Source organism: Sapajus apella, unplaced genomic scaffold (genome assembly GCF_009761245.1).
Source record: "Sapajus apella isolate SASKATOON/1434 unplaced genomic scaffold, GSC_monkey_1.0 scaffold135, whole genome shotgun sequence".
Lineage (NCBI taxonomy): Eukaryota > Metazoa > Chordata > Mammalia > Primates > Cebidae > Sapajus > Sapajus apella.
In genome coordinates, this window is record NW_022437075.1 from 2,383,383 (window position 1) to 2,396,704 (window position 13,322).

Genomic DNA, 13,322 nt, shown 5'->3' on the forward strand with positions numbered 1-13,322 from the left:
CTTCAGGTCTGGGTAACTGACTAGATTGCCTTTCGACAATCACACACCAGTTTTCACTTCCACCAGCACCACAGAAAGATTCCCATTTTACTTGAGAAAGTTACAGTTTCAAGGCCGGGTATGGTGACTCATGCCTATAATCCCAGCACTTTGGGAGGCCGAGGCTGGCGGATCACGAACTCAGGAGATCGAGACAATCCTGGCCAATATGGTGAAACTCCATCTCTACTAAAAATACAAAATTAGCTGTGCATAGTGTTGAGCACCTGTAATCCCAGCTACTTGGGAGGCGGAGGCAGGAGAATCACTTGAACCTGGGAGGCAGAGGTTGCAGTGAGCTGAGATAGCACCATTGCACTCCAGCCTGGGTGACAGAGCAAGACTCCATCTCAAAAACGAAAAGAAAAGGAAAAAAAAAGTTACAGTTCTTAGGGAAAGTTCATGGGAGAGGCTGGAAAAGACTGTACTGTTGATGTGGGAGAAACGCCCCATCGAATTATTGAACAGGAAGGGTTGAATTCTTAGCTTTTCAAAGAGGGATGGGTGGGTGAGGCTGAACATCACGCTGTTGGAAAGATTCAGGTGTGGAAGTGGCTGCCAGACGGGAATCTGCCTCAGGAAGAGAAGCGTCAGCGTGGACCCTCCCAGGAACATTTCTGTGCAGAGCCAAGGTGAGTCAGAGGGAAGCGGAGCCGGTGTGAGGTTCAGAGCTGAGAGCCACATGTGAAGCACTTCGTTGAGGCTGACGCTGCATTCAGACGAGTGAGTCAAGTGGGGGCATGTGGAGAGGACTGGGCTGACTCAGGTGGGAGCCGTCCAGGGTGTCCTGGATGTTGGCGGATGAGGATGATGGGGAGGTGAAATGAGCGGATGCCTTCGCCTTCCAAAGGCAGTGGCCGTCCAGTCACGAAAACCAGGGTACAGACTCAGCTGGCAGCCTCCTATGACCTGGAATCAGAAGGAGAGCTGGAAACGGTGCACACTGGAAGTGGTCAGCTGGGAAACGGCAGCCTCTCCCATGTTGGTGGGCTGAGTCGTACCTTTCTGGCTGTGGTTTTTCTGGTTTTTTCTTTTTCTTTTCTTTTTTTGAGACATAGTTTCACTGTCGCCCAGGCTAGAGTGCAGTGGCTCAATCTTGGCTCACTGCAACCCCCGCCTCCTGGGTTCAAGCAATTCTCCTGCGTCAGCCTCCTGAGTAACTGGCATTACAGGCGCCCACCACCACGCCTGACTAATTTTTCTATTTTTTAGTAGAGATGGGAGGATTTCACCATGTTGATCAGGCTGGTCTCGAACTCCTGACTTCAGGTGATCCGCGCACCTCGACCTCCCAAAGTGCTGGGATTACAGGTGTGAGCCACCGTGCCCGGCTGCCTTCTTGTTTTTTCAGTAGGTGCACAGGTAATATCAGTTAAATTGAAAAGCAGGTAGATATTGACAAGAATGGGAAGAGAGAGCATTCTGGCACTGGCTGTGCCCAGAATGTCCTTGCCAGCTATGTGTGGATAACTTTCTATCATCTTCTCAGGTACATGTATTATGGCCACCATTTTTAAAGACTTCTATTTACTTATTTATGTATTTGCTTATTTTTATCTTAGAATTTTTAAAATTTACAAATGCAAATGGAATGTATTTATGGTATACAGTGTAATTTTTTTTTGTTTTTTTTCTTGAGACAGAGTCTTGCTCTGTCTCAAGGTCAGGAGATTGGGACCACCCTGGCCAACATGGTGAAACCTGGCTCTACTAAAAATACAAAAATTAGCTGGGCGTGGTGGTACATGCCTGTAATCCCAGCTACTTGGGAGGCTGAGGCAGGAGAATTGCTTGAACCTAGGAGGCAGAGTTTTCAGTGAACCGAGATCGTGCCACTGCACTCCAGCCTGGTGACAGAGCAAGACTCCGTCTAAAAAAAAAAAAAAAGCCTGCAACACCCTAGTCTTGGAAAAAATGAAAAAATAAAACGAGCTAAAAGAGCTCTGAGTATTGGCTGGGCCCAGTGGCTCATGCCTGTAATCCAAGCACTTTGGAGGCCAAGGTGGGCGGATCACCTGAGGTCGGGAGTTCAAGACCAGCCTGACCAACATGGTGAAACCCCGTCTTTAAAAAAAAAAAAAGAGCTCTGAGTATCATAGTGGCTTGAGGAAGGGCCATAGCGTGAGGGCCTGTTCAATGTGCAGATGTAAATGGCCATATCTTTCTAAATATACACATTTTACCTTAGCGAGCTACGCAGGCTCCAAAAATCCATGCCCACATTCTGTGTTGTCCGGAAGTTTGGTATTCATAAAAACAGCCGGGTGCAGTGGTGCACACCTGTAATCCCAGCCCTTTGGGAGGCCAATGTGGTCAAATTGCTTGAGCTCAAGAGTTTGAGACCAGCCTTGGCAACATAGTGACACTCCATCTACAAAAAAATACAAAAATTAACAGGGTATAGTGGCATGTACCTGTAGTCCCAGCGCTCCCGAGGCTGAGGTGGGAGGATCACTTGAGCCTGGGAGGTCGAGGCTGCAGCCAGCCCTGATGTCACCACTGCTCTCAGGCATGGGAGACAGAGTGAGATCCCATCTCAGAAAAGCAAAAGCAAAATACTTCTAAGATTTTTGAAATGGAAATCCATATTTGTTTTTCCATCTCACAGAAGAATTCCCCACATATACACAAAATGAAACCATGAAAAGGGGGGGGGGATAGTCCTGGTACAGGTTAAGAACAATTTGTACAAACATTTTCTTTCTCTTCCCCACCTGAGATGGGAGGTCAGCATCACAGGTGGGGAAGCCTGTCCCTCTCTTTCCTGTAACTCAGCTTGGAGGTTTCCTGTCTGCCACCGTGCTGAATATTCCGTAGTCTCCCTTGACCGGTTCTTTTTTTTTTTGAATATTCTTTTTTAATTTTATTTTTTTTCTTATTACCCATTCACCTAATACACTTAAGGCCCAGTTCTGGCCGGGCGCGGTGGCTCATGCCTGTAATCCCAGTACTTTGGGAGGCCGAGGTGGGTGGATCACGAGGTCAAGAGATCAAGACCATCCTAGTCAACATTGTGAAACCCCATCTCTACTAAAAATACAAAAAATTAGCTGGGTATGGTGGCGCGTGCCTGTAATCCCAGCTACTCAGGAGGCTGAGGCAGGAGAATTGCCTGAACCCAGGAGGCGGAGGTTGCGGTGAGCCGAGATCGCGCCATTGCACTCCAGCCTGGGTAACAGGAGCAAAACTTCGTCTCAAAAAAAAGAAAAAGGCCCAGTTCTTCCTTATCATGGACCCAAATTAAGGGGTTACAGTTAACCTTCTAAAGGACACGGGCGTGCTGTTGCTTGGGGTTGGGGATTTAGTTAGGACTAACACCCAGGGCTGGGCGCAGTAGTTCACACCTGTCATCCCAGCACTTTGGGAGGCCAAGGTGGGAGAATCACTTGAGGTCAAGAGTTCTAGACCAGCCTGGCCAACATGGTGAAACCCTGTCTACTAAAAATACAAAAATTAGCCAGGTGTGGTGGTGCGTGCCTGTAATCCCAGCTGCTTGGGAGGCTAAGGCAGGAGAACTGCTTGAATTGAGGAGTCAGAGGTTGCAATGAGCTGAGATTTCACCACCGCACTCCAGCCTGGGTGACGGAGCGAGACTCCATTTCAAACAAACAAACAAGCAAAAAGGGCCCCACTCATTTCCTGCCCATAATCCGAAGGTCCCTATTGCTCCCCTCCCCGACATTTCCACAACTTCATTCCCCAGAGAGGAAGGGTTGGGGACTCATCTTCACACAATGCCACATCTCAGAAACAGCAGTGAGGAAACAACCTCACATTTCACTGGCCTGCTATGAGGTCATGGGGAATTCTCTACAGACCTCTGGGCCTCCATCTCCTCTTTGGTAAACTGAGGAACCAGCTCAGAACTTCCAAACGGGTAGCCCAAACCAGACCCTCAGACGTGCTTTGGGTTTGGCTGTTTGCGTTATGGTTTCTGTTTGTTTTGGTTCCTTCATATTGTAGCTCACAGTGTTTTGTTTATTTTTTATTTTATTCTCACTGTGTTGCTCATGCTGAAGCGCAATGGCGCAATCTCAGCTCACTGCGGCCTCCACTCCCCAGGCTCAAGCAATCCTCCCACCTCAGCCTCCCGAGTAGCTGGGACTACAGGTGTGTGCTGCCACACCTAGCTAAATTCCCACACAGTGCTTTGAAAAATTGCCAATTGAATCACAGGCATATAGGGTTTCAGAAATTTTACATAAAGATCTAGATTTCTTTTTTTTTTTTTTTTTTTTGAGACAGACTCACTGTCATTCAAGTCACCAGAGTGTAATGGCATGATCTCAGATCACTGTATCCTCCACCTCCTGGGTTCAAGCCATTCTCCTGTCTCAGCCCCCCAAGTAGCTGGGATTACAGGCGCCCACCATCACGCCCGGCTAATTTTTGTGTTTTTAGTAGAGACGGGGTTTCACTATGTTGGCCACACTCACTGAGCCACCCGCCTTGGCCTCCCAAAGTGCTCAGATTACAGGTGTGAGCCCTGGCACCCGGCCATAAATGAGTTTTTAATATAAATTTACTGCAGTTATTATCTCTTGCTTTTCACAGATTTTATACATAAAAGTGTCTAAGATTCTCAATATAGTTGGCAATGCCAAGGGCACAGTGCCCCCTGTGGGCTTGTCCCACAGTGGATGCTCGGTGCCGCAAAGAAAAATCAGCGCTGGGACAAAGGGTCTTTCAGCAACACGAGTTTTACTTCCTGGACTGCAGGAAGGGTACTCTCACTAGCCATCATGCCACAAGAATACAAAGAACAAAGGGAAAACACACACATTTATTCCTTATACATTTGGGGTCGTCCTTCTGTGTCTGATCTGTGTTGGCTGGAGCCAGACCTCACAATCTAAACTAAAACCTGACTGGCTAACAACTTAAAACTTTTCTAAACAGGCAAAAGCAATGGAGAGCTGGGACATGCCTGTGAGCATGTCTAGCACAGATATCTTGGTTAAAGTACAAGGACATAGACTGTACTACGTGCCTATAAGCATGGCATGTCTAACAGCTACATGGGATAGGGCTTAACAAAGAGTTCTTAGCACACTTATTCTTTAACAGGAAAGGAACTTTAAAAAGGAACTTGTCTACTTCCCACATTCAGCCCTGGCTGAGCTCCTGGCATGGAAGCAAGGGCAAGACATGAATCAAGGCTGCTCTCAGCTCTAGCAGGACTCAGTCCAGCAGGGAAGAGGGCCGTGGAAACTGACCACTCCTGCACCATTGAGTCCTGTGGACGTTCTGTGTTAGCAGCACATGAATCTGACTCAGAAGCAGCGGTGTGCTGGAAAATCAGCTTTCCAAAATAAAAAAAAAAAAAAATGCCTGCATTTGTACCATTAGCCAATTCCCATGGTGTAAACATTCCATCAAGGCCAATTTCAACATACTAACAGTTTACCAACAGGCTTACCATCCCCAAACAATCCTGAATATTTAATGATTGGGTTTGGGTTTTTTTGTTGCCTTTTTTTTTTTTTTTTTTGGAGACAGTCTTGCTGTGTTGCCCAAGCTGGAGTGCAGTGACACAATCTCAGCTCACTGCAACCTCAGCCTCCCAGTTCAAGTGATTCTTCTGCTTCAGCCTCCCAAGTAGCTGGGATTACAGGTGCCTGCCATCACTCCCAGCTAAGATTTGTATTTTTTTGTAGAGACAGAGTTTCACTATGTTGGTTAGGCTGGTCTAGAACTCCTGACCTCAAGTGATCTGCCCGTCTTGGCCTCCCAAAGTGCTGGGATTACAGGCATGAGTCACCATGCCCAGAACTTTTCTTTTCTTTTCTTTTTTGAGACGGAGTCTTGCTGTGTCACCTAGACTGGAGTGCACTGATGCCATCTTGGCTCACTGCAACCTCCGCTTCCTAGGTTCAAGTGATTCTCCTGCCTCAGCCTTCTTAGTAGCTGAGACTACAGATGTGTGCTAGCATACTGGCTAATTTTTGTATTTTTAGTAGAAATGAGGTTTTACCATGTTGGCCTGGCTGGTCTCAAACTTCTGACCTCAAGTGATCCTCCTGCAGCGGCCTCCTAAGCACTGGGATTACAGGTGTGAACATGACTTGTGGACTCCCCCAGTTTAGCCCTCACTGTAACCCCCATGTTATGGATTGAATGTTAATATCCCCTCAAGGTTCATGTGATGGAAACTCAAACCCAACATGAGAGTATTAAGAGGTGGGGTGTCTGCTGAGCAGTCTAGGGAGGGAGGGAGGGAGGGATACACGGACAGAGACATAATGATATAGACAGATTAGATAAGATAGATAGATAATAGATAAATAGGTAAATAGAGCTTTTGGGACATGATCAAGTCATGAGGGCATCATCCTTGTGAATGGGATTCATGCCCTTATTTATTATTTTTTTGAGATGGAGTTTTGCCCTTGTCTTCCAGGCTGGAGTACAATGGCATGATCTCAGCACAGTACATCCCCTGCCTCCTGGTTCAAGAGATTCTCCTGCCTCAGCGTCCTCACTAGCTGGGATTACAGGCACCTGCCACCACACCCAACTAATTTTGCATTTTTAGTAGAGATGGAGGTTTCACCATGTTAGCCAGGCTGGTCTCGAACTGTCCGCCTCACAAAGTGCTGGGATTACAGGCGTGAGCCACCGTGCCTGGCTGGATTCATGCACTTATAAAAGTGGCTCAGAGGAGCTCTCTTGGCCCTTCCACCGTGTGAGGACACAGCAACAAGGCACCATCTACGAAGTGGAGAGCAAACTCACACCAGACGCTGAAGCTGTCAGCGCCTTGATCTTAGACTCTCCAGCCTCCAGAAAGGTGAGCAGTAAATTTCTGTTGTATATAAATTACCTGGTCTAAGATATTTTGTCAGAGCAGCCTGAGTGGACTTAGACACCCCACTTAGCGGTTGACGGATCTGAAGGTCAAAGAGAGCGTGTCATTTGTCCAAAGCCTCACAGAAAACCAAACGTGAGAACCACGGTGGGTGGACGCTGAGCTGTGGAGCCGGCAGCATGGTCCTCATTTCCCCACCATGGGCAGAGCTCGGTGAGTGGAAGAATGGACCCAATGCCTGGCTTCAGGGAGGCTGGAGGCCAAACCCCTTGATCCTGGAGGGGTAAGGAATGACTCACAACAATTCCAGCTCGTTTTTGCTTAGTTCTCACTCATCCTCCCCACAGCCGTGTGACACAGGCCACTGGGGGCGGCATTTGATTGTGATTCTACTCTGCCAAGCACTGATTCTACCCTTACGGAGCCCCCAGTCTCGTGGGAGCTACTAACCAAATGCTCAGTGCCATCAGAAGAGCACGGCTCTGGGCGTGCGCATAGCAGAGGCTGGGGAAGGCTTCTCTGAGGCGTGGTGACTTCCAGGCTGAGGCCTGAAGGAGGGGTTGGAGTTTACCAGGCAAAAGGAAGAAGAAAGAATAACATTTTATTACTACGTGGAGGCAAAGGCCTGTGCAAACGTACTGCAGTGGAGTGGAGGAAGGAAGGCTGAAGGAGCTGAGTGACAGCTGGACCTAGAATGCAGACCACCTCGGGATAGGGGAGGGTAAGAGGTAGGCAGGGACCACCCCATGAGGAACCTGCTAGTCTTTTTTTTTTTTTTTCTTTTTTGTGACGGAGTTTCGCTCTTGTTACCCAGGCTGGAGTGCAATGGCGCGATCTCGGCTCACCGCAACCTCCGCCTCCTGGGTTCAGGCAATTCTCCTGCCTCAGCCTCCTGAGTAGCTGGGACCACAGGCACGCGCCACCATGCCCAGCTAATTTTTTGTAGTTTTTTTAGTAGAGACGGGGTTTCACCGTGTTGACCAGGATGGTCTCGATCTCTTGACCTCGTGATCCACCCACCTCGGCCTCCCAAAGTGCTGGGATTACAGGCTTGAGCCACCGCGCCCGGCTAGTCTTTTTTTTTTTTTTTGAGAAAGGATCTCACTCTATCACCTGGGCTGGAGTGCAATGGCACGATCTTGGCTCACTGCAACCTCCGCCTCCCGAGTTCAAGCGATTCTCCTGTCTCAAGTCTCCTGAGTAACTGGGATTACAGATGCTGGCCACCACGCCCAGCTAATTTTGGTATGTTTAGTTGAGGCGGAGTTTTACCACATTGGCCAGGCTGGTCTCGAACTCCTGACCGCAAGTGATCCACCTGCCTTGGCCTCCCAAAGTGCTGGGATTATAGGCATGAGCCACAGTGTCCCGCCTGCCTTCTAGTCTTTATCACAGGAGCAGTCAGAAGTCATGAAATAAGTTTTAAGCTGGAAGGTAATGTGAACACACATGTGCTTTTAAAGACACTCACGCACTCGACTGCTGCGGTGTGGAGAGTGGACAGGGATGGGCAGAGAGGAAGCCGGAGAGGGATAAATTGGGAAGCCTCTCCAGCTGTCCAAGGAGAGAGAGGAAGCTGCTTGACCTACAATGGTGGTGGGGGATGAGGATGGAGAGAAGGGCACAGTTTCAGGCGAATTTGAGAAGTGGAATTAGAATGCATTTGGGGGCAGTTGTGGTGGCTCACACCTCTAATACCAGCACTTTGGGAAGCTGAAGCAGGAGGATCTCTGGAGCCAAGTTTGAGGCCGGCCTGAGCAACACGGTGAGACCCCATTTGCATTTTTTAAAACACAAAAATTAGCTGAGCAGGGTGGCATGCACCTGTGATCTCATCTACTCAGGTGGCTGAGGTGGAAGGACCACTTGGAGCCCTGGAGTTTGAGGCTGTGGTGAGGTATCATTGCAACACCAAACTCCAGCCTGGGTGACAGAGCAAGACTCTGTCTCAAAAAAAAAAAAAAAAAAAAAGATGAAATGGATTTGAGACCCAGTTAGCAACCACCTGTGAGAGAGATCAAGACTGGAGCAGCTTGACCAGATACTCCTGTCATCAGCCTCCTCCCACAGCAAGGAGAAGCACAGTTGAGGTTTGAACCTGGTGTATGGAACCCCATAGCTGGAACCCTTTAGCTGGGGAGAGAGGAGGTGAGGGGAGACGTGGTCACCCATGGGAAAATGAGTAGAATTAACCAACCCCTGCTGGGTGCAGACAGAGCTCCTAGTGCCAAGGCCCCCAGGAGAGGAAGCAGAAAATTAAAAAAAAACAAAACAAAAAACATCACCTCATGCTACCGGCAGGTTCTTAAAACAATCTCACCCCTCAAGCAATGAGGACAGCAGCCAGGCGTAGTGGCTCACGCCTGTAATCCCAGCACTTTGGGAGGCCAAGGTGAGTGGCTCGCCTGAGGTCAGAAGTTCCAGACCACCCTGACCAATATGGCAAAATCCCGTCTCTACTGAAAATACAAAAATTAGCTGGGTGTGGTGGTGGTGGTGGTGGTGGGGTACCTGTACTCCCAGCTGCTCTGGAGGGTGAGGCAGGAGGATTGCTTGAACCCGGGAGGCAGAGGTTGCAGTGAGCTGAGATTGTGCCACCGCGCTCCAGCCTGGGCAACAGAGCAAGACTGCATCTCAAGGAAAAAAAAAAAAAAGACAGAAGCAGGAAACCACAATTCAGATGTTTTCTGGTCTGTGGTGTTGGGTTTGATAAGGATCGCAGATGTGGTGGGTCCAACAGACGTGGTGGGCTGAGTCACAGGACGGCCCTCATGGCACCTGCTCCATCAGAGTGGATGTTTGTAGGGGAACCTGTTGGGTTTTTTTCCTTTTTTTTTTTTTTTTTTTTTTTTTTTGGCGATGGAGTCTCGCTGTGTCACCCAGGCTGGACTGCAGTAGTGCAATCTCGGCTCACTACACCTCTGCCTCCCAGGCTCAAGCGATTCTCCTGCCCCAGCCTCTCAAGTATGACAGGCATGTGCCACCACGCCCGGCTAATTTTTGTATTTTTTAGTAGAGACGGGGCTTCACCATGTTAGCCAGGCTGGTGTTGAACTCCTGACCTTGTGATCCGCCTGCCTCGGCCTCCCAAAGTGGTTGGATTACAGGTGTGAGCCACCGTGCGCAGCCTACAAGCTGGATTTTTAAAAGGTCTGGCCCCACAGACTGAGTGTGTGCTGTTATCAGAACCCCATCCTCAGACCCTGGCCTGACAGCCTCACCTCTCACCCTCTCCTGCCTCCTAGTCACCTCCGGAAGGCCTGCAGCAGACGACATGGCTTCTCCAAGCCTGCCTCCTCCCCTACACAGCGGGCATGGCGACATCCTTAACCTCACCTCTCAGTGTGAAACCAACATGCTGAGATCCTGTAAGTGTTTTGCATTCGTTCCCTTTTCATGTCTTTCTTTTGAGATGAAGTCTTGCTCTGTGACCCAGGCTGGAGTGCAGTGGCACAATCTCAGCTCACTGCAGCCTCCACCTTCTGGGTTCAAATGATTCTCCCACCTCAGCCTTCCAAGTAGTTGGGATTACAGGTTGTCTCCCACCACACCCAGCTAACTTTTGTTATTTTTGTTAAGAGTCGAGGTTTCACCTTGTTGGCCAGGCTGGTCTTGAACTCCTGAACTCAGGTGATCTGCCCACTTTGGCCTCCCAAAGTGCTGGGATTACAGTATGAGCCACTGTCACCCAGCCTGATTGAATTTTCAAAAACAGGCCCTTTCCAGGGGGGCATCACTAGTCCTGTTTGAAGAGATGGGTGCTGTAGTCACTTGCCTTTCCTGGAAAGCCTGGCACCCTCCCCACAATGAGTCTGGAAGGCAGACCCAGGCTCCTGTGATGTGCACTGGACTGTCCAGGTGGCTGTGTTCCCAGATGCCCTTGCAGTCGGCATGGGCCATACCTGCCCCAGTGCTGGACTCTGAGCCAGAAGCTGAAGCAGAGCGCAAGGCAGTGGCCGTTGAGGGGCTCGGCCACAGAGCACTGACTCGGGGGCTCGGCTGCAAGACAGTAACCTTGGAGGGCTTGACACCAAATGCCTGCCAGGCTCAAGCACTGGACACGCAGGAGCCGAAAGGACCAGGGTGAAGCCAGCCCCAAGACTGGGCGGGAGGCAGTGGTCAGACCAGAGCCCCATCCTCCATCTTCCAAAGCCCAGCAACTGCCCTTTGTCCACCTGGCAGAAGCTGGCGATGTCATCCCTGGAGAGGAGGAACCGGAGTTGCTCACTCAGCTGGGGACAAGCGAAGAGGCAGCTCCCTGGAAAGACGCGACTGGCCAAAGCCTGCCCCCCATGCAGAGCACCGCCTCGGCCAATGGCTCCAGCTAGAGAGGACTCCCCACGTGACAGAATTCCCCACAGGCCACCCCAGAAACAGTGGCCTTAGCAAGGGAGGTGGGTGTCATTATCATCACTCACAGGTGCAGAACTGATGCTCAGAGGGTGTGACCAGCCCGCAAGTCCCCAGCCAGAAGGCAGAAGGGTTCAGACGAAAACCTGACTCAGCGTGGTGCTCAGCAGGCCCCTTCTGGGAACACTAGCCTCATCCCTGTCTCCGTAGGATGGAGGTGGGGACGGCTCGCTCCTTAGGATGCACTTCCTCACTGCCTCCCACGGCTGCACCCAGACTCCCAGAGCCGCTCTCATGCCAGGAGAGTCTGCAGTGGGAGCCAAGACAGCTGGCCCCAGAGGTCCCGGGAACCCCAACGCTCAGCCCTGGGAGGCAGCTTCGCCAGACAGAGCTCAGACTCCAGGTCTACACACAGTGACTTTATTACTCTCTGGACACAGGTGACTTGCTTGCACTGGGCAGAGCTCAGACTCCGGGTCTACACAGTGAGTTTATTATCTTCTGGATGCTGGTGACCTGCTCTCCCCACCCAGCTTCACTGCGGCAGGCATCTCTGTCCATTCCATGCCTCTAGGTCACAGGGGGCAGCAAGACCAAGGAGCCTACAGCCAGGCCCCGGGTCCAGCCTGTCAGAGCCATCACCTTCTGCCTCCCCGGCCCCGAACCTGTCCTGGGGAAGGAGGATTCCTAGGGAAGACCCAGATCCCTTTCCCTCAGCCTCCGCTTCATAAAGGGGGCCTGGCCTGCCACCGCTCCCCTGAGCTGCTCCTCGCCTGCCCCTCAGGGATCCCAGGCCCTCACCCCTGCTCTTGAGGCAGGGAAAGGACGGGAGAGAGGAATGGAGGAGGGAGAGGGAGGCTGGGAGCAGGAGAGAGGAGGGGAGGTAAGGAGAAGACATCAGAAAGAGGCCGGAGGCGCTAGTGACACCTGAGCAGGAAAGTGAAATGTGGGGAAAGGAGCTGGAAGAGAGAGGAAGGCGCTGGGAAGTTCAGATAAGGGAGGAGGGCGGGCAGGCGGGAAGGAGGAGGAGGGGAAGACGCCAAGCGGTGGCGCTGGGAGGAGGAGGGAGGGCCTAGGGGCAGCATCAAAGGTGGTGAGGCAGCTTGGAACACGCAGCAGCGGCTACCCCAGGGGCCAGGGCGGGAAGGGCCCCCCACCATCCGGGCCCGGGGCTGCCGCCCCCTGGGTGCTGGCCGCCGCCGCTGCTGCCCGGCCATGGATGCGCTGGTGGCGCAGCACGTGCTCGCGGCGCCCGAAGCCCTTGCCGCACTCCCAGCAGGCGAAGGGCCGCGCTCCCGAGTGCGTCTTGCGGTGGCGCACCAGGTGCTCGCGCCAGTAGAAGGTCTTGCCGCACTCGCAGCACGCGTGGGGCTTCTCACGGGCTGGCAGCGGGCGCAGCGCGGGCCCGGGGCTGCCGGGGTGCGTGTCGCGGTGGCGCCGCAGGTGCTCCTTTCGCCGGAAGGCCTTGCCGCACTCGGGGCAGGCGTGTGGCTTCTCGCCGGAGTGGCTCTGCCGGTGTCGCAGCAGGTGCGCTGGCTTCAGGGATGTCTTGCCGCACTCCGGGCAGGACGTGGTGCCCGGGGCAGCCAGGAAGGCGGGCAGGCCAGGCGCCAGCGGGGGGCTGCTGGGCTCCTGCTTGTAGGGGCGCACAGCCTGGGAGTCCCCAGCTGCCGGCCCCTCAGCCCCAGGGGCCGTGTCTGCTGTAAAAGAATCAGAGTCAGTGTCTGGGTCTGCACCAGGCTGGGGCAGGCACAGCACCGGCTGGGAGGAGTTAAGCAGGGAACGCTTAAAGGCAGAAACCACTGGGGTGGGAAGAAGGCTGGGCTGCGCGCTCTCCTTCATGACTCTGTCCCCGGTACCTAGTAGAGCCTGGCATACAGTCAATGCCAAATACATAATAGTTAATGGCTGGCTGGATGACAGATGGTTAGATGATGAATGTGAGGGTGGATGATGGATGAATGATGGATGGATGGATGGATGATGGATGGATGGATTGATGGATGATGAATGGATGATGAATGGATGGATGGATGATGGATGATGGATGGATGGATGATGGATGATGGTTGGATGGATGATGAATGGATGATGAATGGATGGATGGATGATGGATGGATTGATG

At 51.8% G+C, this 13,322-nt stretch overlaps 1 protein-coding gene across 10 annotated transcripts in view; it reads right to left on the bottom strand.

The window, feature by feature from the left end:
* Nucleotides 1–11,595: 11,595 nt before the first annotated feature.
* The window catches only part of ZNF444 (zinc finger protein 444), a 15,280-nt gene continuing 13,553 nt past the window's right edge, over nucleotides 11,596–13,322 (bottom strand). For 9 of the 10 annotated variants that reach the window (XM_032263054.1, XM_032263049.1, XM_032263050.1 and 6 more), the window contains one exon: nucleotides 11,596–12,897. In XM_032263054.1, the coding sequence (XP_032118945.1) occupies nucleotides 12,320–12,897 (578 nt within the window). In that variant the 3' untranslated portion in view covers nucleotides 11,596–12,319. The remainder of the gene's footprint in view (nucleotides 12,898–13,322) is intronic. The other variant, XM_032263044.1, reaches the window with a different exon arrangement.